The sequence below is a fragment of the Anabrus simplex genome, chromosome 5 (genome assembly GCF_040414725.1).
Source record: "Anabrus simplex isolate iqAnaSimp1 chromosome 5, ASM4041472v1, whole genome shotgun sequence".
Lineage (NCBI taxonomy): Eukaryota > Metazoa > Arthropoda > Insecta > Orthoptera > Tettigoniidae > Anabrus > Anabrus simplex.
This window is the reverse complement of record NC_090269.1, coordinates 264,197,962-264,221,362: the sequence shown is the minus strand read 5'-3', so window position 1 is coordinate 264,221,362 and position 23,401 is coordinate 264,197,962. Positions and strand designations below refer to the sequence as shown.

The 23,401-nt window shown below is 37.7% G+C and overlaps 1 protein-coding gene across 1 annotated transcript in view; it reads left to right on the top strand.

Moving 5' to 3' along the window:
* The window catches only part of Ptp36E (protein tyrosine phosphatase 36E), an 862,119-nt gene that overhangs the window by 806,011 nt on the left and 32,707 nt on the right, over positions 1 to 23,401 (top strand). Inside the window, exon 14 of the mRNA XM_067147378.2 lies at positions 23,313 to 23,401. This exon is cut by the window's right edge and continues 99 nt beyond it. Within this exon, the coding sequence (XP_067003479.1) occupies positions 23,313 to 23,401 (89 nt within the window). The remainder of the gene's footprint in view (positions 1 to 23,312) is intronic.

Below are 23,401 nucleotides of genomic sequence, written 5' to 3'. Positions count from 1 at the left end.
TTCTTACATTAAGCATTGCTGAAAAATGAATTGCTCATTTTATTTTCTGTGAGTGATGGCTTTCTTGTGGTAGAATTCACTTTCTTTTTCCTTCCCTTACATGCTGTAATTTAATTCTTTTAATGCTGATGTAAGGAAATGAGAAAACATGATAGTGTAGGTTTCTCTGTTACCCCACTGACAGAGGGTAAGTGCTCATTGGAAAGGCAAGGATTAAAAACACAACAAATAAGAGAAAATGTCAATTAATTTTATTACAACACAACAGAATGTTATGTACTAAAATAGTACTAAATATCCAGGTAGAAGCCATTGCTATGGTCTAGGGATGGACATATTAGCTACCTAGTTGACTGGCTCAGGTTTCATTCTAGGTTTAGTTGCAAAGGACTCCAACCCTAATGTAAGACTGGAACAGGTGTACTCCACCACATGAGGAAAACACTGTGGAGAAAGGTAGATTCTATTCTACTCTGCTCTATTCTAATATCATTATGAATTAACAACAATTTCTGCTGCTAGATTCCATTGCACAAGTCAGTGTAACTATACAGGGTGATTGGACAATGTGAACCGTGTATATGAGCATTAGAAGGTTGGTCATATTAATAAATCATTTGAAAAAAGTAATTCAATATCTCACGCCATCGTCATTTTATCAGATGCTGAAGTTAACCAATCAGATTGCTTCGCAGGCAAATTCAAATGGTGTTATGAGGCAGAGTTGCTAAATTTGCAAGTGGCTTATACCTGCTTGAGAGCCATACCAAGAAGTCAGCATCAAACACGAACACACTGGTGGTTTCAGCTGGGCCGATGACCTTTGATGTTAGGCCCCTTAAAACAACAAGCAAACAAGGTTTCAGCTGGTGTCATCATAGCGTACTTGCTATGGTGTGATCCTGCCAGCTTGGATATAGCAACACTGCTTCACATAGCCCATTTGAATTTGCCCACGAAGCAATCTGATTGGCTAACCTCAGCAACTGATAAAATGACAATGGCATGACATATCAATTTCATTTCTTCAAATTATTTATCAGTACAACCAACCCTCTAACATTCGTATGCACAGTTCATGTTGTTTCCGACAACCCTGTATACAGTAAAACCTCTCTATAACGGACACCTTCAGGACCGAAAAAATTGTCCATTACAAAGGGATGTCCACTCTACAGAGGGAATGAAACTGGTACCATTAAACATAAGTAACATAAGTAACAGTGTTACCCATGTATGGTAAGCATTAAAAACTCTTACATATAATTGTATATATGATAGTATTGTACAATATACTGTACTGTACTCACATGAGAAAGTTGTAGATGCGCTGCTGCAGCTGCATTGTAAAGAGGCAAATACACTTCTCTGGAAACCTCTGTTGTGCACACTGTACAACATTACCATCCATATTAAAATAAAGAACAACATATGAGTTTTTGAAACTTTAAATCAGTATGTTCATGTACCAATCTCCAGTAAAACATTAGCACTTGAAAAAATCCTTAATATTCATTTGTTTCATCCACTTCAGATTGCAATGATATTTTCACTGCATACAATGAAATGCTATGTCAAATTTAGACCTTTTTCATCATTTTGTTTATAATGGAATTCTTCCAGTCACCTAACAAAGCTAAGAGCCTCACTGTACAAGGTTATTGGCAGCATATTAATTTCCATATTTTCTTCAAATTCATCATTAGGATTGCCTTCAATGCCGTTTTCGTCAGAATCTTCATTTTTGTTCTCTTTCCTTTGGAATGACTGAAGAATCAATTTCCTGTCTCAACTTTCACACTCTGTTGAATATCTGACTCAATTTTGATATAGGTGTTCACTTCTACTCTGTAACCTTCTCCATTAATTAACTTGTATTGCTTCCCTGCTGTCAAAAATATCAGATTCTATTTCAGGATATCCACCACTAGCAGGAAACTGTAATGTTTTTCCATGAATTGATTTTCCGTGAAATTGCTTGGTGCAAATTCAGTCCCTTTATCAGTGTTTGAAGGGTCGCTTCATTCCTGTTAAGTTCTGATACAGTGTGCTTTATCTCTCTTGGTGCCAGGCGGTAGTGCGAGCATGCGCCCTTTAAATTGCCAGAGCCGATCTGGTCGGCCGTTAACAATGCAGTCGGAAGTTGCCAGAGCCGATTACATCGGCCGGCTTAAAATTCTATGATATACATAATTTTGAGGCAACCTATAGTGACGTGCATACTTTTGTTACAACCTGTAGTAAAGGGGCTACACGTTATTGTGTGCCTGGCCTTGCTTTGGCAGTTCTAAGAGGGTGTTATACCTTTCACAAGAGTCATTTCCTGTGTTTACAAATACCGCTAACTGGTCAGTAAGAGATTGCTCCTTGCAGTGAGTGGATTTGTTACAGGAAAATGACATGTTGTCCACGTGATAATTTTTCAGCAGGTATTGATGACAACAAATTAATGCAGTATTTAGAACAGTGCGAATTTAACGCAGATGATTTATTGGACAGCGATATGGAATTTACTTCAGAGAGTAGCGACGAAATTATACCGGACAGGTCCGCGGAATCACCGCAGCTAAAGAAGAGACGTTTAATTGTGTCAAACAGCACTAAAGCTACTCTGAATATGGTGATAGATGAAACTAGTGATAACGAATATGATGATGATGTGTCTGGAGAACATTTTGTGGAAATTTGTCCCACTGAACCCGACAACATTCCTCAACTTCCTGTCTCCTTCAAGGAAGTTCTTGGACTTAAACATGCCCTACCGTCTGATTCTCCGCCCGTATCACACTTCAAATTACTTTTCACTTACTCTCTGCTAAACCTTAGTCACATATAGTCCTCTATCATTAACTAAATGCCGGTCTCCGTGGGCCAAGTGTAGCGTGCCTACCTCTCACCCGGAGGTCATGGGTTCGATTCCCGCCCAGGTCGAGAATTTTCGCCTGGTCCTGAGGGTTGATTCGAGGTTCACTCAATCTAAGTGACCCTAAGTGATTGCAATTGAGGAGATATCTGAGGGTGAGAGGGCGACCCCGGTCTGGAAGACCAAGAATAATTACTGAGAGGATCCGTCACACTGACCATGATTCACCTCGTAAACTGCAGGTACCGAACTGAGCAGCGGTCGCTTAGTAGGTCAAAGCAAATCACGGCTTTAGTGCCATACATGTCTTAATTTTGTAAATTCTGTTGTATTGTAAAATTATTTTTCTATTATATACTACAACCGAAAACGAGGAACTATTTTTTCTGAAAACAAAATCTATAATATCAACTACTATATTTTACTTATTTAATAATTCAGAATTATTTTAATACTGTGTTGTCCGCACGTAGAAAATTTGTTGTCAGTATTTGCCAAACATCGATACATACACGCGAATTTTACCGGTAAGTAAAATTGTCTTGTTTTTATTAGTGACATACGTTTGATTTTCTATTTTTTACGTTTTTATTTTTCTCCTTCAAATTAGTTATTCTATAGAACTGTATTTAGAAATACATTATACATAATTATGTATATTCTTTTGAATCGTAAATTATTTTTTCAAAGTAGATATTGAGAGAGAAAGTGCGAAAATATTTCTCTCTTCCTAAAAATAAACGTTATTGACAACTATAAATCAACAATAAAACGTCTTTGACTCTTTATATCGCTCCAGACCAGTTTCTTATTCTACGTAGTCAATATGTAGAAAATTTCATGCCGGTATTTGCTATACACCGGTAGATATACGCGAATTTTAAAATACATGTATTTCCACTGAAAACGGCCTGGCACTTTACAGTAGTAGAGTGGAGGCGGAGCTCTGGCCTCTTCCAGCTGATGGGGAGCGGCCGATCAGATCGGCTCTTGGCTCCAAGAGGGTTATTATTCACTGTCTGTACATAACCTCGAAATTCTGGACCACTCCTTGTTCAAGCGGCTGAGAAATTAATGTTACATTTGGTGGGAAAAACATGATCTTCACATTTTGCAACTAAATTTTATCTGGATGCAATGCTGCATTAGCAAGAAATAATAACACTTTTCACTCCTGGTGTATTATTTTGTCCTAGCTACTCTGACATCATTTCTCTGGTCATCTATAATCTCCTATTTGCTTTCCATTCAATGCCAAACTTCGTCATGACCATATTCTTTTGTTTTGCAGCTTTGTCTATCACAAGGGGCTTCTCCCATTCTCCACTCATACTTGCATATAACAAGACTGTAAGACATTCTTTCACAACTTGTCCACCAGTACAATGATTTTCTTTTAAATACAAAGTTTTGTTGAGTAAAGCAAGGAAAAATAATCTAGTTTCATTGGCATTCAAAATATTTTCTAGAGAATACCCATCTATGACTGAAGGTCCTTTTTCTTGCCACTTTTCAACAATTTCCATATTAACACTAGCCTAGATGATTCTTTGCAAATCACTCTGAAGTTGATACCATGTCACTTTCTGAATCTTCTTATCCAACCATTCGAGGTTCTGAAATCTCCAACACCTAATTCTGCCATGAATTCTAACACTTTTGCTTGGATCATTGGTTCTGACATAGGGACATTCTGACTCCTTATTTTACCAAACAGCATTCCCTTGTCAACAAGAGCTCCACTACCACTTTTAAATAGTTTAATGCGCTGTTCGTTGCTATTTAAATTCCATTCTTTCACTACTTCCTCTTGATTTTTCACAATTTCAGCTGCCTGTGTCTTTCCGATCTTGAACACTTCGGACAGATTATGCACACCACACTTCTCACATTTATGATAGATAGTCTATTATGCCTACCTTTTCTTTTAAAATTAAAAACTTCCTCGGAGCCATGTTAAAATACACAGACTTACTAACATAAAGCTGAACACATCAAAAGCCCACGAGTCAATTAACAGTAACCTGACAATGAAAGTACGAATTCCAGCGCTGTTGAGCATATCAGATTACACAACTTTTGGGAGTGACAACATAGCTTAGTGTTGCCTTCCAAGAATGTGTACAACTTATGGAGTCTGCAATTCTTGGAAGTACTGCCTGTGCGAAAAGTAAGCAAATACTGTACAGGACACAAATACTTTCTTTAAAAAAGAAAGTGTCCATTAGGAGAGGTTTAATTGGAGTTTCTAGTGGCTATGGTTAGTCTGCATCCATAATAGAGGGTATCCATATAAGAGGGATAAATTACTCATACACAACATGGGATTTAATTATGGACCTAGAAAATTGTCCACTAAGAAGGGATGTCCACTGCTGAGAGGTACCCGTTAAGGCAGGTTTTACTGTACTGTAATTTCTGGCAATTGGATTATACAATCTTTACAAGTTGCAGCAGATTGTATGCCCATGACTTTGCAGTAAGAAATATGGCAACCATACTTTCTGACCTGCTCACATATTATGTAAACTCCAGCAAGAAAGTACATGCAGAGGTGTAGGTTTTCATAGTAAACATCTTGAAGAAAGTAAACAAATTTGAATCTTTCTACAAAAATCATCTATAGAAATAATCAGATCAAAACTGATCATAAGTAAACTATAGATTTTAAAAAATTTAACAGATTTTCCTTAATATTATAATTCAGTTTCAGCAATTATTTTTTTCAGATGAGCATTTACCAAATTAATTAAACTTGATATCATAAATAAAAAGTATTACAATATTTTGTATCATAAGTGGAGTATTATAGGAATAACTGTACCATTACTAGTAAGACCACATGCACCATATCCACTGAAGAGCATAAATTACAGGTAAGCTATTTATTTCTGCACTCAGATCTCTATTTACTATTTGCACTATTGCTATATAAATGTGCTTAAAATGCTCCACAAGACAAGCTGCCACTGTTCACTGACTTTGTATTGTTGCTGATACTGTGCACTTATTCTTTGGTTTATTTCTGTTGATTGATGTAAAGCTCAAGGAGAGTATTATATGCTCATGCAAGAGTACTAATGTTGCAGCAGTGTGGTGTTTCTTTAATTGCATGGTTTGGTTTATGTGAATATAGGACTCTAGGAACTATCACAGGCACATCATCATCACTGATGGCACTGAAAATAGAAGGGTGAGTGTCACTATGATAAATGTTGGTATTTAATGCTGTTTCAGAATAGTTGCAAATCCATGAAATCAAGTATTATGATTTTTTGTTGCTTAATTCTCAATTTATATTACATAAAATATGCAATATATAAAGTGTGTAATTTGAAAGAGGGAGATGGGGGAAATGTACCACTCTGTCTCAGACCATCCCAACCAGGGATAATTATTTCCCACCCCCTGATAATATGTAAACTACATAATTTATTATACCTGCTTATAAATCTGAAAGTACAGAATAGCTGTAACTATACCATAATAATCATCATCAACATCACCATCATCATCATCAACTCCAGTTTCCCAGGTGTGGTGTACAAGTGCTTGCCATTCCTTCCTCTCTGCATACATCTTCTGTTCCAGGACATTTTCCCATTTGAGACCTCTCTCCTCCACATCTGATTTAACTTTGTCTATCCAGCATTTCCTTGGCCTTCCCCTAAGTCTTTTTCCTTGGGCAGTAAGGTCGAAGTATTTTCTGGTAGGTCTCTCGCTCTTTATTCTCATAACATGCCCATACTACGGAAGTCTACAGTTTATTACAATGGTAACAGGGACTTCATTGCCAGCTACCTTCCTGTTTACTTCATTCCTGATTTTGTCCTTTTGAGTAGTTTGATTCATAGTTCTAATGAATACCGAGCTCGATAGCTGCAGTCGCTTAAGTGCGGCCAGTATCCAGTATTCGGGAGATAGTAGGTTCGAACCCCACTGTCGGCAGCCCTGAAAATGGTTTTCCGTGGTTTCCCACTTTCACACCAGGCAAATGCTGGGGCTGTACCTTAATTAAGGCCACGGCCGCTTCATTCCCATTCCTAGCCCTTCCCTGTCCCATCGTCGCCATAAGACCTGTCTGTGTCGGTGCGACGTAAAGCAACTAGCAAAAAAAAAAAAAAAGTTCTAATGAATCTCTTTTCTGTTGTCTGAATTCTGCTGTAGTCATTGTTTAATACAGTATGTGACTCTAAACCATATGCGAGAATTGGTACGAAGTAGGTGTGGTACAAGGTTGTTTCAACTTTTTTTTGATGGTATTTTGCAGTTTTGGAATAGATTTCTGACTTAATTGCAAAAGTTTGATGCTTTCTATGTCCTGCTGAGTATTTTCTGCTTGACAGTGTTGTCTTTGGAGATTGTGCTTCTGAGGTACTTGAAGTGAGAAACTGATTCTAGTTTTGCTCCTTCCAAAAAGAAAGTTGAGTTTGTTCCTTTCCTCTTGACGGTCATTTCTACAGTCTTTGTTTTACTTATCTTCATCTCAAATCTCTAACAGACCATAACACATCCACGGCAGAGATCTGAGTAAATGTGGTACCTGCAGTGTGCACAAGTATCTTTGGGAACCATCTACTTGCAGCAGAACTACAAAGTATAAACATGTGTGCCTCTGGTCCAGCTCCCTCCTCTGTCTTAATGCTGTCGTGCATGTCTCCTGTGGTGTTGGGCAAGGACCGCATGACAATGGAATGGTGCTCTGCTAGCAATAATAGCAGGTTCTGCCATCATGCAAGTGATGGCTGTTAATGTGTGTGATATTAACCTGGTGAGCCTCATCTTTCAGAGTGCATTTGCCCCCAACATACAAGCCCAATTCCTGGCAACATGTTGTGGGGCACAAAAAGCTATAATTCACATTCACCTTTGGTGTCCATGGAGGGTCTGGTAAAGCAGTGGTTAAACAGAGGCTACTACATTCAGGACATTATTTGACCTGTTCTGCTACCATTTTTACAACAGGAAGGTGATATACTGTTTCAGCAGGATAATACTGCTATTACATGATGTACTCTAGTTGATTGACAACTTTCTGGCTAACATGATCCCCAAACCTCTCTCATATTGAACGTGTGACATAACTGGACAGTGTTTGACCCAGTCTGTACAGCCAGCTGCCTTTCACAATTTCAAAAACAGGTGCAAGAGGCTTGGAATATTACACTGCAGAATGATATTTGTCACCTGTATGAACGTTTACATATGAGAATAAATGATTGTATGGCTGCCCGAGGGAGGTACACTGTATATTGTTCTGGTGCTAAGCACCTTTTGAATTAGTCATCTATTGCTTGGCTTCATCTATGTTGTTAGTCATTTAATGTCATTGGCTGTATTACCACTAGGTTGTGAATATAGTGATATGTAGTAATGGTGTTACAATGTTCTTTTTCTGCCAGTGAATGTATAGAACCATCGCCCTCTAGTATACATAACGCCTCCCCACTTCAAGAATAAATGCGAACATCAAGAAGTACTCACTTTCTCCACCAGAGAACAGTATGGTTATTATTTACAATATTATTATCTAATAAACAACAGTAAATAAATTTTGTGAAGTGACTATATGTACACTGGGGCTTCTGAAGATTTTGCAGGATTTCTGTCACTGTTTCTGGAATGTTAGGGATCACTTCCGGTGGGACTGATTGAGATGACTTGACACAGCTAATAACATCCATCTCACAAGTATGCTGATTTTGCGATTTCAAAGGAATTCCTATCTTCAAAATTCCATTGAGGGCAAGTACTACAGCCGTTGAATCCAGCATGTCATTGTTGCCTGAAGTTCTCCTCAAAATGCTAAAGAATATTTCAAGGGAATCGTTGTTAAATATTCTAGTTAGCACAAAATGAAAGCCCGATGACAATAAGTATTGGATACAGAGAACTGTAGAACATATAGTCAGCTGAATAGCCTCGTAAGGTTTATTGCTGAGAAAACTCACTCCTTACTCATGGCATGCTTCCTTCACATCCTCAAGACATATCAGGAACTCACTCTCCAGCCAATGAAGCCTGTCATCATCTGTGTTGAAAAAATGGACCTTGTCAGGGCAAAACTTAGCGTTGTTGTAACTGATAACATCATGCATATTGAACCATTTCTGAATCATTTTCATGAAGTATATGCTTGCTGTGCAGTTTTGGAAAGAGTGGACTTTTGGATATCCAGAATGATTTTGGAGATATTCCAGAGCTGTTATTACTGGTGTAGAAAATATATCCTTCGCTCATATCCTTCACATTCATTTTTTCTGTATTGTTTGGACTTGCATGTTTTCGAGTCAAAAAGCAAACAGGTTTTACCATTTGATTTGCTTGCAATTCATACAAATTCTTTACGTGAGAGCCACTTATTGTGTCCTCTCCATCAAACATGGTCTTCTCTAAAAAAAAATGTGTTTCTTACATTCTTTAAAATGTTTCATTGATCAAATGCAAGAAATAAAGGTCAGTTTGAGTCATTTGGGCAAGTAATTTGCGGCTTTAAAATCTTGCTATTGGAAAGTCATCTCATCATATTAATGTTGGTCTTACAATTATCGAAAACTAAACGTACTACAAGAAATCTACAAGAAATCTACAAGCCTCAATCTCTCCAATTACAGACAGTGCAAATTATACAGTTCCTTGCCTGAGATTTGTGTGGTAAAGAAGTTTGTGGCTAGCGTCTTTACTTAGTGCATAATCCTGCTATCATAAAATAAAGCAAATTATTGGAAGAGTTTCAGATTCACTCACATTTTTGACATTCTTAATTTCGGATATAGTATTATCTGGAACAGATGTGGTTTTGTGTCCAAAGAAATTATCTAGCTTTTTGTCATATTGCATTCATTGTTTTATTGCCATTTCATCCACTATTAAACATATTCTGGCACATTCAAACGTTCAGATTCTAGGGTTAATCTCTCTTTCACAAGGTATCACCCAAATATCTGGACAGTGTGCTATTAGAAGGCAACTTTAGAATATTTTTTCTAGCATACCTATAACCTTTCGGTGATATGCATTCCCACACTATACCGTATTTTACAGTGGATTCTGTACAGCTAGGAGAACATTTCTCAGAATTCACTATTTGCTTACGAAAGAATGAAGACTTGTCATTTGAGGGATCTTGCTCGGCTGTTTTAATAATTCGTCACAAGGCTTTATGATAATTATTGTTATAAGTCTCCAAATCCTGAATAGTTTTCTTGATTTCATTTTCAAGACATGAAAGTTTAGCCTGTGCTCTACACTATTTCAGTCACAATTTATTATTTTCTCTTTTGAGCAGCTTCTCATCTAAAATGTTGCACTAGATATCAAAGAAACAATGACAGTCATCATTTCTGTGATCAGATCTCTGCACATGGTTATGAGGGTGTTTAGGAGTTGTAGTAAGGATGTAAAGGAGAGGGCATATAAGTCTCTGGTAAGACCCCAACTAGAGTATGGTTCCAGTATATGGGACCCTCACCAGGATTACCTGATTCAAGAACTGGAAAAAATCCAAAGAAAAGCAGCTCGATTTGTTCTGGGTGATTTTCGACAAAAGAGTAGTGTTACAAAAATGTTCCAAAGTTTGGGTTGGAAAGAATTGGGAGAAAGAAGAAAAGCTGCTCGACTAAGTGGTATGTTTTGAGCTGTCAGCAGAGAGATGGCGTGGAATGACATTAGTAGACGAATAAGTTTGAGTGGTGTTTATAAAAGTACGAAAGATCACAATATGAAGATAAAGTTGGAATTCAAGAGGACAAACTGGGGCAAATATTCATTTATAGGAAGGGGAGTTAGGGATTGGAATAACTTACCAAGGGAGACGTTCAATAAATTTCCAATTTCTTTGAAATCATTTAGGAAAAGGTGAGGGAAGCAACAGATAGGGAATCTGCCACCTGGGCGACTGTCCTAAATGCAGATATTGATTGATTGATTGATTGATTGATTGATTGATTGATTGATTGATTGATTGATTGATTGATTGATTGATTGATTGATTGATTGATTGATTGATTGATTGATTGATTGATTGATTGATTGATTGATTGATTGATTGATTGATTGATTGATTGATTGATTCATTCATTCATTCATTCATTCATTCATTCATTCTTCATCCAGGTCGATAGACTCACAAAAATGAAGGCCAGGTACTACAGAAGATCTGGAATTTAAATTAGGTCTGAAGTCTGCTCTTGATATTGCTTTAAGCTCTCTGAGATACTCCTCTCATTTCACTACTCTGGCTTGTGCAGCAGGGAATGCAGCAATACACCATTGCTATTAATGGACTGAAACCTGTAATAAGACATTAATATTCCAAGTTAATGTAGCCTGGCATTATCATAAGCAACATCTAATTAAAGCAAATATGTCACGATAGCCTTCAGTGAGGTAGAAAACTAAATGAAAACTATATATGAAACTTAAACGGTGAGCGAGTTTTAAGCATGTCTTTTAATTAATTACTGCCATTACATACCTTCTTCAGATGAAATAAATCTTCCATACTTCCGCTCATATCACAACCGAACACAATCTCAATAAACTACATAAAGAAACACATTCAACACATTGTTTACTTCCTCTTTCTTGTTATTCCTAATGTGCTCCAGTGCGGGTCTACTGCACACTGCTAGTGCCACAGCGGCCAAAGTAGTCCCTATATGATGTTCGCAAAGAAGCATGCAAGCCAAGTGAAGTAGGGAGGCTGAGAGACATACTAGAGGGCTATGATAGAACATAAACAAGACCTCTAATATCATTAAGCAATTATATTCCTTAAAATGTAAAATGCTGCTGATTACCCTTTGCAACATTTTTCACACCCACCATTTCACAAAAGCAAGTTGATTTACGTCGCACCAACATGGCGACGATGGGAAGGAAGCGGCCATGGCCTTAATTACGGTACAGCCCCAGCATTTGCCTGGTGTGAAAATGGGAAACCACAGAAAACCATCTTCAGGGCTGCCGACAGTGGGGTTCGAACCCACTATCTCCCAAATACTGGATACTGGCCGCACTCTTCAGCCAACTTGTTTGGTCTCTACTCATGAGATGTTGGCAACACTATGGTGCATTCAAACATTTCAAACCAAATCTTCTTTCTCTCATAGTTGGTTGAGTGCTAGCAAATAAAAAGTGAATTTTCAGGAAACTATTGGCAAAGGCATAAAACTTATGAGAACCGTTAATCCACTAAATCTATCCTCTCTCTGATAAAAACACAAATCACATATTGAATATACATACAAGTTGAATCAGCTGTCACTGCCAATATTTTGTTCTGCAGCCTAACAAATGTAAGAGATCGTCATAACATCAATAATTCTCTGTTAGTATCCCATATGGTACTAACACACTATAAGAATACCCTACAAAATATTCTGAACACTATTATTGTTTCCGCCATGTGACTATAGACCATTTGAAAAATATGACATTTTCAATCATTCACCATACGTCAGTCTACCATGCAACTCTGTTAAGATGTCATGCGAAGTGATCGAGTATAGCAAAACATGAAATTAATGCTTCAAACTATGATACAGAGATGTTGAGAGCATATAAAACAGCTAATTGGAGGAGTAACATACTCTAAGGATTCTTAATACAAGTCTCGCTCAGAGCTATGTAGCACATGTGGTCAAATGCTAGCCTGCCAATTAACAGAACGTAGTATTGATAGTTCAAAACTTCAGTTATTTGCTATGTATTCCATGGACAAATACACTGACATGCTCCTTATCTAGGGGTACATAAGAGAGAATTCATTACAAGCACCACGTCTGTATCAGAAAAGTTATCCGGACAGGTAACATCTGACTGTAAAGACTTTCTGCAGTGTTGAAAGACTTAAATGAAGGTACTTCATATGATACCAGCTGTCCAAGAGAAGACCCCAGTGTCTGGTGAGAAAGTAGGAGGCTGTTCTGGACACAGCTCACAATAACCCATACAAGAGTACACCAACAATTGCACAGCAGGTGAACGTCATCCAGGCTTCTGTACTATCAATACTGCATGCGCGTAAATATTATCTCTACCTATAGACATGAAATGAATTTCACCTTATTTTCTTGACATGTCATAAGCACAAAAAGCCTATATCATGTCTATAAGTACAAGCTGTGAAAGCATCAATGATAACATCATCCCTACCATCTACAGCTAAACCAGGAGCTCCACGGATAGGATTTCAAAGCTGGAATTATTATTAGTAACAGCAAATGATATACAGCTTCCCCTAGATAGAGTTTGCCCAGTGCGCAAAGCATTCCAAACAACAGTTATAATATATCTTAAAATCATATAGTAAATGCTATTTCTATGTAATTTATAACAGTTATACAAATGATTTCTGAAAATACCAACAGAACACCATAACAGCTACCAAGGCCACTGTGTTTATAAGTTGATTGTCTAGCTTGAACAGCTTACAGAACTGTGCAAATTGTGCCTCTAGCTCCAACCATAAAACCCACTTTAAGGCAGAAACAGAACAGTTGAGGAGGCTATGTCAAGCCAAGAGTCTGACAACTGGATGGAAGCCATGAAAGTGGAGATCAATGAGATGAGAAAGAAGCATGTTTGGGAAATTGTAAAAAGACCAGAAAATGTCAAGATAATTAGTTCTAAGTGGGTGTTTTCATTGAAATATGACAGTGAGGGTAACATTCAGAAATATAAGGCCAAGTTGGTTGCCCAAGGTTTTAAGAAACAGATGAACCTTAGTTATGATGAAACATTTAGTCCTGTAATAAAGAGGAAAACAATGAGACTGTTAATAGGTATTGCAGTACGTAGAGGTTGGACTGTAGACCATCTAGATATAACTAGTGCTTACTTAAATAGTGAAACCAGTTGTACTGTATATGTGGAACAACCAGAATTGTTTGTAGAAAAGGATGTCCAAACTTATGTATGTAAATTGAAGAAAAGCATCTATGGACTACCTAATTCGAGTAAAGACTGGAATGCTTGTGTTGATGCTATAATTAGATGACTAGATTTTAAGAATTGTGTCAAAGAACCATGTGTGTATGTAAAGGAGTGTTGTATTATTGGCTTGTATGTCGACGACATAATTATAATAGGTGACAAAGAGGTTGTTAAGTTGGTTAAAATAAGGTTGGCAGATGAGTTAGAGATTCAAGATCTAGGGAAAGCAACAAACTTACTGTCAATAAAAATACAACTAGTAGAAAAGGAGACATGCTGCAGACTTGTTCACACAGAATTTATCAGGCAACAAGCTTAAGAGTTTGTATAAGCTTACAGGTTTGCAATGAGAGGATAATTGATTGAAGTGTAGTATCTTATTTTTTTGAGAAAATGGGAGAGTGTTGGAATATTGTGGTTTTCTCATAAAAATTAAATGTCATGTATCATATCTTGTATATATCTTAAGGAAAACAACATTGAGGTTATATGTTGGTAACTCATAAATTTAGTCGAGTGGTTTATCTTTGTTTGCTTTGTTGTTTGAATGTTTGAACTGCTTGGAGTGTGTGATGCTTAGTTGTCAATAACAGCTCGTAATAAAAGGATGTGTGAGATGAAGCTGGTGTTTCTATGGTATAATTTGCGTACCTAAGCCAGTGAAGATATTTCAACAAGTGTTGTCATGATAAGGAATCTACAGATCTTTCAAGAGCTCGTGAACACGGTCAGAAGTTTAATGTGAGTTTAAAGCATATCACGGTTCCACATGGGAGAGACAGATCTTTGTAGCATTTAAGTGACAGTGATCTACTGCACAAAGCACAGGAGTTTGCAGATACACACACCAAAGATATATATCATCAGGGTTTTTGTGAGAAATGTTAAGTATGCGATCATCACTTAGTGGTGAGTTATGAAAAGTGAGAACATTTAGTGAGCTGGCTTATTATAATGAAAAACCACGTGCTTTCATTCAGCTTTTCTGAAGTCTGTACAGCATTGGTGTTGTTTCTGTTACTTCCTGTTGGAACTGTCAGTGCAGAGTGCTTGTTTTCCAAAATTAATGTACTAAAGAATGATTTGAAGATTATAATGAGTCAAGAAATACTGTAGGAGCTGACATTTCTTTCAAACAGTCTGTGGGTAGGAAGATGGACTTTGAATTTACAATAGTTAACTTTGCTGAGATCAAAGCAAGAAGATAGAATTTTTAGGGAATAAACATTTTTATTCAAGGGTCTACATAAATTATGTGGCATAAGTGTCCCAATATTTCTTTTCTCTCCCTCTGAACAGTCTATATTGGATTTATGTTTGGTCTTGGTAAGTAAACATGTGGAACATTTTACCATTTTTCAAATAATCTCAGGAAAACGTAACTTGTATCAGGTTTGTCATAGACTTTCATTTTTTAAATAGGAAGCAAATAAATTCAAAATAATTTGTGTATAACTTGTAATTAGAGTTGTATATTTCAAATACCAGTATGCAGGATATAATAAATTGGTACATATTATAGAATAAAATAATAAACAATGTCATTGACAGAAATAGAAGTGGGAGCAACTTAAAAATTTGCCAGCAACCTTCAAATTTGTAGTTGTGCCACTGCAGGTGATAATAGATGAAGGAGAAGGAGGAAAAGACATTTTTTGTTTGATATTTATTTATTGAAGAACATTACAAGTAGAGGTCTGCATTATCTCTGATTTTTACCGGCGAGTACCGCTTGCCTCTCTGGCTCTCGGGAGATTTTCAAGCTTCACTCTTCACCTTCTCTTCCGACATATCTTTCTTCTTCAGGACTAACGAGCCAGTCCTAATTCTCTCCAGAATACTTCTCTTCGTTTCTTGAATGCAGCGTTTACAACTTTTACTTGGTTGATCCATAACACTATCTGCACTGCTCAAAGCCCAATCACCAACTGGTTTTACACACGATGTCTAATGCATTCCGCACTGTAGAGCGCGTGGCAGTTTTACTGTCACCGACTGGGATTATGATTATGCTCGAGCGCCCGGCAGTGCTCGACCGTTCCACTGATCACCGAGAGGTGAAGGACGGCTGGCCACATGGTCCATTAGACGGCCACAGCCTTATCGCAGCGTGGGCTTTTCCCAGCCGTCGAGCAGCGGCACGAAGTGGGCAATGCTAGAGCGGGTGTTTTCTTCCAAATGCAGAGCTCTAATTACAGACTGTCAGGCCAAATACATGTTCCCGTTGCAAAGAGAAAAAAATTTTAAAAATAAATAAATATGCACTAAATCTACCATGTGGACGCAAAATAAAAATAAACAAGTCTACTATGTGGATATTCACATGGGCAGAAAACCGGGCCACATGCAAGCGCCACCCCTAAAACATAAAAATAAACTATATCTACTATGTGGACGCTCACATGGGCGGGGAAACCTATCCACATGTGAGCGCCACCCTTATAACTACCGTACTGACCGGCCGTGCTGTCCCCCCTGGTGAGAAAAAAAAAAAAAGGAGCCGCCCTCCCTGAAATGACACGTTTGGCCCTCTACACAGTTGACAAAGCTACATCCTCACCATTCCATCAGATCACAGGCCACCCGCATGCTGGAATCCAGCACCCCAGGCGCCCCGTCTCCTTCTCTCCCTCTCGACCTTCATCTATTCACCTTTGTCAACAACATTTGGGATAGGCCCGCCCTATCCCTCCCTCTTGTGTGTCATTCCCTCCCTCCCCCGTTACTACAAAAAAAAAAAATGTATATGTATATACAAAGTCTGCTATGTGGACGCTCACATGGGCGGAAACCAATCCTCATATGAGCGCTCCCCGTATGACTAACTTATTCTAAATTCCTCTACCTTAATTCTTACACACACTTATTTACTCAAGACCCTCAGACCTGCCCTATATTATTCAGTCCTCTTAAAATCAACATTTCATCTTCAGCAGAACACTGCTTTCCAGCTCCGCTTATTTAGCAATCTGTTATCCGCAGCGCATGTGCCTTCATTCTTGTTACCTAATCATCGTAGAACATAGCAATTCTTAACCCTAGCACTACTAAGGTAAAATCTGTCGCTTGGATATCTAGGAGGGGGAACAAAATTTACCCGCTATTATTTTCATCTCTAATGAAGTTTTTAACATACAATTCCTGTAATATTACAGTATTGAGATAACAATGACTGCACTCACAAACAACAACAAAGAGAATAATGAAATTTGCATGGTGTATAGCAACAAAAAATCAAAAATCAAAATCTCTTTATTTGCAAATGAGGTGTCTACCTCGGTGGCAAATGGTACACTAAAATACATTATTGTCAAGCACTAAATATTAAATTAAGAGAAGAAAATTTTTCCTATAATACAATATTATACAATTTACGCTAACAATGTTTTCTATTAAACACACAGCTCATCCTTAATAAATTTATATTGTTTACAAAATTCTAATTATAATATCTCCTGTACTACTTATAAATATAGTCAACTGATATACAGTATGTGGAATTGCTTCAAATGATACTATAAAACTGGTATAACATTAATATTTACATTGCATTTATTTATTTACTTTTTTTTTTTTTTACCCGTTCTGGATCCTAAGTAGCATAACGACCTGCTGCGTCTTAACCAGAGCCCCTTTTGCCACCACTTTTCAGAGTTCCTGAAGGGCCTTCACAGCTACCGTAGCGGTCCCAGGGCCCTCGAAGTCCCCACTGTACTTCACCCCTACAAGCAGTCCCCTACTTTGGCTGTCCAAACTCCTTAGACCAGGGGATGGAATTAATTTATTCACACACATTTTTTTTATTTACAATAACCTGCACCGGTCGAATGCCCTCTAACACTTCATTTATTTTCTCTGTTGCTGTTTATTCTCTTCTTGAATATCTGTACAGATTTTGGAAAAGGATCAAACACTGCCCCTGGTAAACTGTTCCACTCCTTCACACCCTTCCCAATGAATGAAAATTTACCCCAATCGCTTCTGCTAAAATTCCTTCTAATTTTATATTTGTGGTCAGTCCTGCCGATATAATTATTTTCCAACTGAAGCCTCTCACGGATATCTCCCCATGCTGCTTCTCCTGTATAGGCTCTATATAATCCTGTAAGTCTAGTTTTCTCCCTTCTCTTACTTAAAGTTTCCCACCCAAGTTCCTTTAACATTTCTGATACACTACTCTTTCTCCTGAAATCCCCTGTTACAAATCTTGCTGCTTTCCTCTGCACACTATCTATTTCTTTTATTAGATATTCTTGGTGAGGATCCCAAACACTGTTTGCATATTCCAATAATGGACGAACCATACTCAAGTAACTTTTTTCTTTTAATTCTTTGTTGCATCCTTTAAGTAGCCTCATTATGACATGTAATGATCTGTATGCTTTCCCAACAATGTCATCAATATGACCCTTCCAGTGCAAATTACTTTCAAATCTCACACCTAAGTATTTGCACTTGCCATCTTTTGGGATAACTACCTCATCCAAAGTATATTCAAATTCAGTTTTAGAGCTCCTGTTTGTAAAAGTTGTAACAGTTGATTTGCCTCCATTAACCTTCATATTATTTTCTTCAACCCATTGTTGGATACTTTCAAGGTCCCTTTGTAATTCTGAACAATCCTCAATGTTGTTTATTTCTCTATAAACAATTATGTCATCTGCATACAATCTTATTTTTGATGTTATATTGTTCCCTAAATCATTTGCGTATATTAAGAAAAGTAACGGACCGATTATACTACCCTGTGCAATTCCCTTCCAAACTTTCTCTTCCTGCGATACATTATTTCCTACTTTGACTTTCTGAACCCTTGAATTTAGAAATGCTTTTATCCAACGTGTAACCCTTACGTCCAATCCTATTCCCTCCAATTTCTTTAATAATATTCCATGTTCCACTCTATCAAAGGCTTTGGAAAGATCTATGGCTATGCAATCTAACTGACCTCCTGAATCTAACTGATCTGATATGTCCTGCTGAAATCCCACCAGTTGTGCATCACAAGAAAATTTCTTTCTAAATCCATACTGGCTCCTCATGAACCAATTTTTATCATCACATATCCCTCTGATGTACTTTGATATTAAACTCTCCAGAATTTTACAAACTATACTGGTCAGGCTGATTGGTCTGTAGTTCTCTGGTTTCCTTTTATCACCCTTTCCTTTATAAATTGGTATTATTATAGATTCCTTCCATTCCTTTGGTATTACACTATTATTTATGACATAGTCAAAGAGAAATTTTAAATAAGGCACTATGTACCACCCCATTGTCTTTAATACCTCCCCAGTAATTTGATCACTTCCTGCAGCTTTTCCTTGCTGAAGCAGTTGGATTTCTCTGAAAATATCTTCGTTTGTGAATGAGAAGCTTCTTGTTTCCCTCTGTCTCTCTCCCTCTCTATCTTCTGTTTCGGTTTCCAACTCTTGACAATCATCGACTGAATCTCTAAATTCCCTACTAAATAGGTTTGCTTTCTCAGTATCTGTTAAATAGTGTTCACCCCCTTCTCCCACCATTGTAGGAATTTGGACTCCTTTTCCTTTTTGATTCCTGATATATGAATACAGCTTTTTCCATTTCCCTTTGTGGTCATTACCCTCTTGAAGTATGCCATTCATATAATTCTCTTTTGCTTCCTTTTTCACTCTATTCAGTTCCCTCATTAGCTGTTTTCTAGTTTCTCTACTCTCCCTACCCTCTTTGATTTTCCTGTTTACTATTCTACATTTTCTTTTTAATTTTCTTATTTCCCTTGTATAATAAACAGGGTCTGAGGTCATTTTACCCTTCTTAACAGGTACAAATCTCTTCTCTCCTTCCCAAATAATTCCTTTAAATTTAGCCCAAAGTGTATCCACGTTACTCCCTTCACTTATCCAACAACTGAATTGTGATTTAAGGTAAGTCCCAAATTCATCAACTTTAGTTTTTCTGTACAATTTCTTGTCTTGTGTAACCCTCTTATTAAGCCTTTTTGGTACGAGTCCTACATCCATTATTACAGCCTTATGGTCTCCTATTCCTTCAATTACCTCAGTTTTATCAACAATTTCCCATGGTTTAACCAAGAATACATCTAGTAAGTTATTGAGACGAGTCGGTTCTTGTACTACTTGTGTAAATCCTCCCTCCCAAATTAACTTATTTGCCAGTTTCTGTTCATGGGCTTCACTTGCAGCTCCTTTCCATTCAACTTCAGGCAAATTTAGATCTCCCCCAATTATTACCATATCATTATTATTGTTTTTATGAGTATAATCTATTATTTTTTCAAAGATTTCCATGTCTCTTTCCTCTCTTCCAGGCCTGTATGTTCCTATAATTCCCACCTCCTTCATATTTTCACAAAGTAATTTTATCCCTAATATTTCATCCCTTTCATCGGTAAACCATTCATGTGAACAGTAAGTTTCCTTCACCAGAATAAACACACCCCCTCCCTTTTTATCTCCTCGGTCTCTACGATAGACTGTGTACCCTTCTGGAAATACTTCTCTATTACCCACCCCTTCTTTCAACCACGATTCCACTCCTATCACCACATCAGTCTCATAAGATTCCATCAATGTACCGAATTTTAATTGTTTATTTACTACACTTTGACAGTTTACCAAGAGCAATCTCAGACCCCCTTCCTCCCTAAAACTTGACTGTTGCAATTGGGTAACTTGAAATTCCTTACTATCCTGGGTTTCTTTTTCTAGTTGACTGAGCCAGCTTGAAGTACAGCTGGCTCTTTCTACTAGTTTTCCTGGTCAGTATTATAACTCAAGGGAGTTGCCTGTTTTACAGTACATATCTTAAGATTAATTCATAATCATAATCATAATCATAGGAACATTACGAATGTTCTTTCATTCACTTTCACTTTCACTCTCACAGTTGGTACAGATAATAGTGTTTGTAGAATGAGCTTTGCAGATGTATTTGGAAAATCTACAGCAAACCATTGTCACTTTGGTCATCTTGTCTTTGTCCTTCTTAGTGTGAATGGATTTCAAACACTGATGACGTCTTCCTCTTGTGTATGATGGAGTAGAAGCAGTTGTTGAAGTAGTACTGGAGAATGACCTTCCAAGAACACTTTCCATAGCTGAAATGATAGGTTTCTTCAAACCAAGCATGTTCTTTGCCCTGTCTTCTGCAAATGGTCTTAAAAGCTGTTGCCCCAACTCTAACATATACAGCCTCCTGAGATTCGGTTTCTTCTTATTCCAGTCAGGGTTATTTTTTATGAATATGGTACAGGCATTTATACAAGTAATATCTATCAGGGTGAAGAACACAGAAAGTCGCCATCTTCTCATACTTCGTTTTAGAGAGTGATGTCTTGCCATTTGGTCAACACTATCTACACCTCCTTTTGTATTGTTATAATACAAGTTGATCTCAGTAAGCTTTTTCTCAGTAGAATTGTCAATTTTGTCATCACTATGCTGGGTGGAGTGGAGGAGGAGATTTCTCGTGGGCTATTAGCGGGGGATGTACGAAACCAGGGTTACGGGTGGTCATTGTGTTCTTGGGTCCGTGAATAAGAATTTGGAGGAATATTTCTCAGAGCCCTGGGTTTTCTTCAGCCCCTCTGGTATGTGATGACGATTGTCCTTCAATGTCCCTACTAAGGTGAGCTTTGCTTCTTCAAATAACTCTTCTGCCAATTCAATTGATGTGTAATAATGATCTGTTGTAACATTTCTTCCAGTCCCCACCACTGGCTTTACCAGATGTTTCACAACTGCCTTTGCAGACCGTTCTTCTTTAGGTCACTCATCTTTGCCAGCATAAACTTCCATTTGTAGTACGTATCGGGTATGAGTGTCTGCTAACATTCTGATCAGGACCCCATACTTTCATGGTTTATCTTTTAGAAAAACCTTAAAAAGACATCTCCCTCTAAAAATTGATAGCATCTCATCAATTGTTAGATGAAAACCAGGTACATAGCACTTAGGGGAACATTTCATTAGTTTTCTGAAACACTTCACGAAGTGGAGAAAACTTATGTTTTTGTCTTTCTGCCCTTGTTTATCAGTCATCAAATCTGATAAGAGATACCAGTTCTGCAAGTCTTATATGACTCATAGAAGCAATGTATATATTCTCGCCCAGTATGCTACTCCATAAGTCTTGAAGAGGCAAGGCGGCATCATTATTTGCACCCATTTGTAACAATATACCCACGAATGCATACATTTCCCTTGAGTTTGTTGTTTTCTTGTTTCTGACAACTGCTTCCTGGTTAGTATGGTGGACAATAATATCAATTATTTCAGGAGTTATAAACTTCTTGAATGACTCAGAAATATCAGATGTCAAACCTTCAAGAAACTTCACTATATTTTGCACTGATCTTCGAGCTTGTCTCAGAACAACAGTAGTAAATTCCCTACCACTTCTTGCAACAACACTATTCCTGACATTAGGAAAGTTCTGCTCACCAGGGGATGAACTTCGCTATTCTGACTCTGACTCTGACTCATGCTGTATTTCCTCACTGTTCTCTGTTTCACTGTCACAACAAATAGAAACATCATCATCTTCTGGATCACTTCTATCGTCTATATCACTTTCATCATTCAATGTGGCTATTACCTCATCTTGCGACAGATATTTCCGTGCCATTATAACTTATCACTTGTAACTTGAACCAAAGATCACTCATACTGTCTACTACAGCCTGAGTCCCAGCTCTGTGTGGTTGGCAGGCTAGAAGAGAATGTGATGCAACCAGGCATGCTGGTGGGCGAGCTGTGGGGCATTGTTTACATTTCTTACAGGCTCAAAGGCAGGAAGCCAGTCGCTTAAGTGCGGCCAGTATCCAGTATTCGGGAGATAGTAGGTTCGAACCCCACTGTCTGCAGCCCTGAAAATGGTTTTCCGTGGTTTCCCATTTTCACTCCAGGCAAATGCTGGGGCTGTACCTTAATTAAGGCCACGGCCACTTCCTTCCCACTCCTGGCCCTTTCCTGTTCCATCGTCGCCATAAGACATATCTGTGTCGGTGCGACGTAAAGCAACTAGCAAAAAAAAAAAAGCGGGGAGCGGGCAGTAATAATAACTTCAAACATCGACTATAGTCCTCATACATGCCAACATTCAAAGTGCAAATGTGTGAATCTGATCATTTGACATTATTAAGACATTTCGTCAGATAGGAAATCTGTTACATGCACGTCTAGGAGGGGGGGGAAATATCCCCCTCTAGTAGGAACTTAACTTCTCTTTCTGGGGTAGTAATCAACAACTGTCTTGATCAGTGTTAATTCTATCAAGAAAATTAAAATGACATAAAATGTTTTAAATTCAGTTGTTAATTTTTCAAACTTTTTTAGCTGTTTTTGAAGTATGAGCAAAATATCACTAGCCCTACTATTTCCTGTTTGGATACCATAATGTATTTGTACATTTTTATAATCTATTTTCATTACCTATGCAAATTATATATATAAAAAATATTACCATATTTGTACATTTTCATAATGAGAGATGTTATTTCTCCCAGATTGTTTCTCTGACTGAGCTGATGGCTGGAGTTAAGGCTCCTCCAAAAACAGTCCAACTTTTCCAACTGGGCTGCTGGCCTATGGGTCA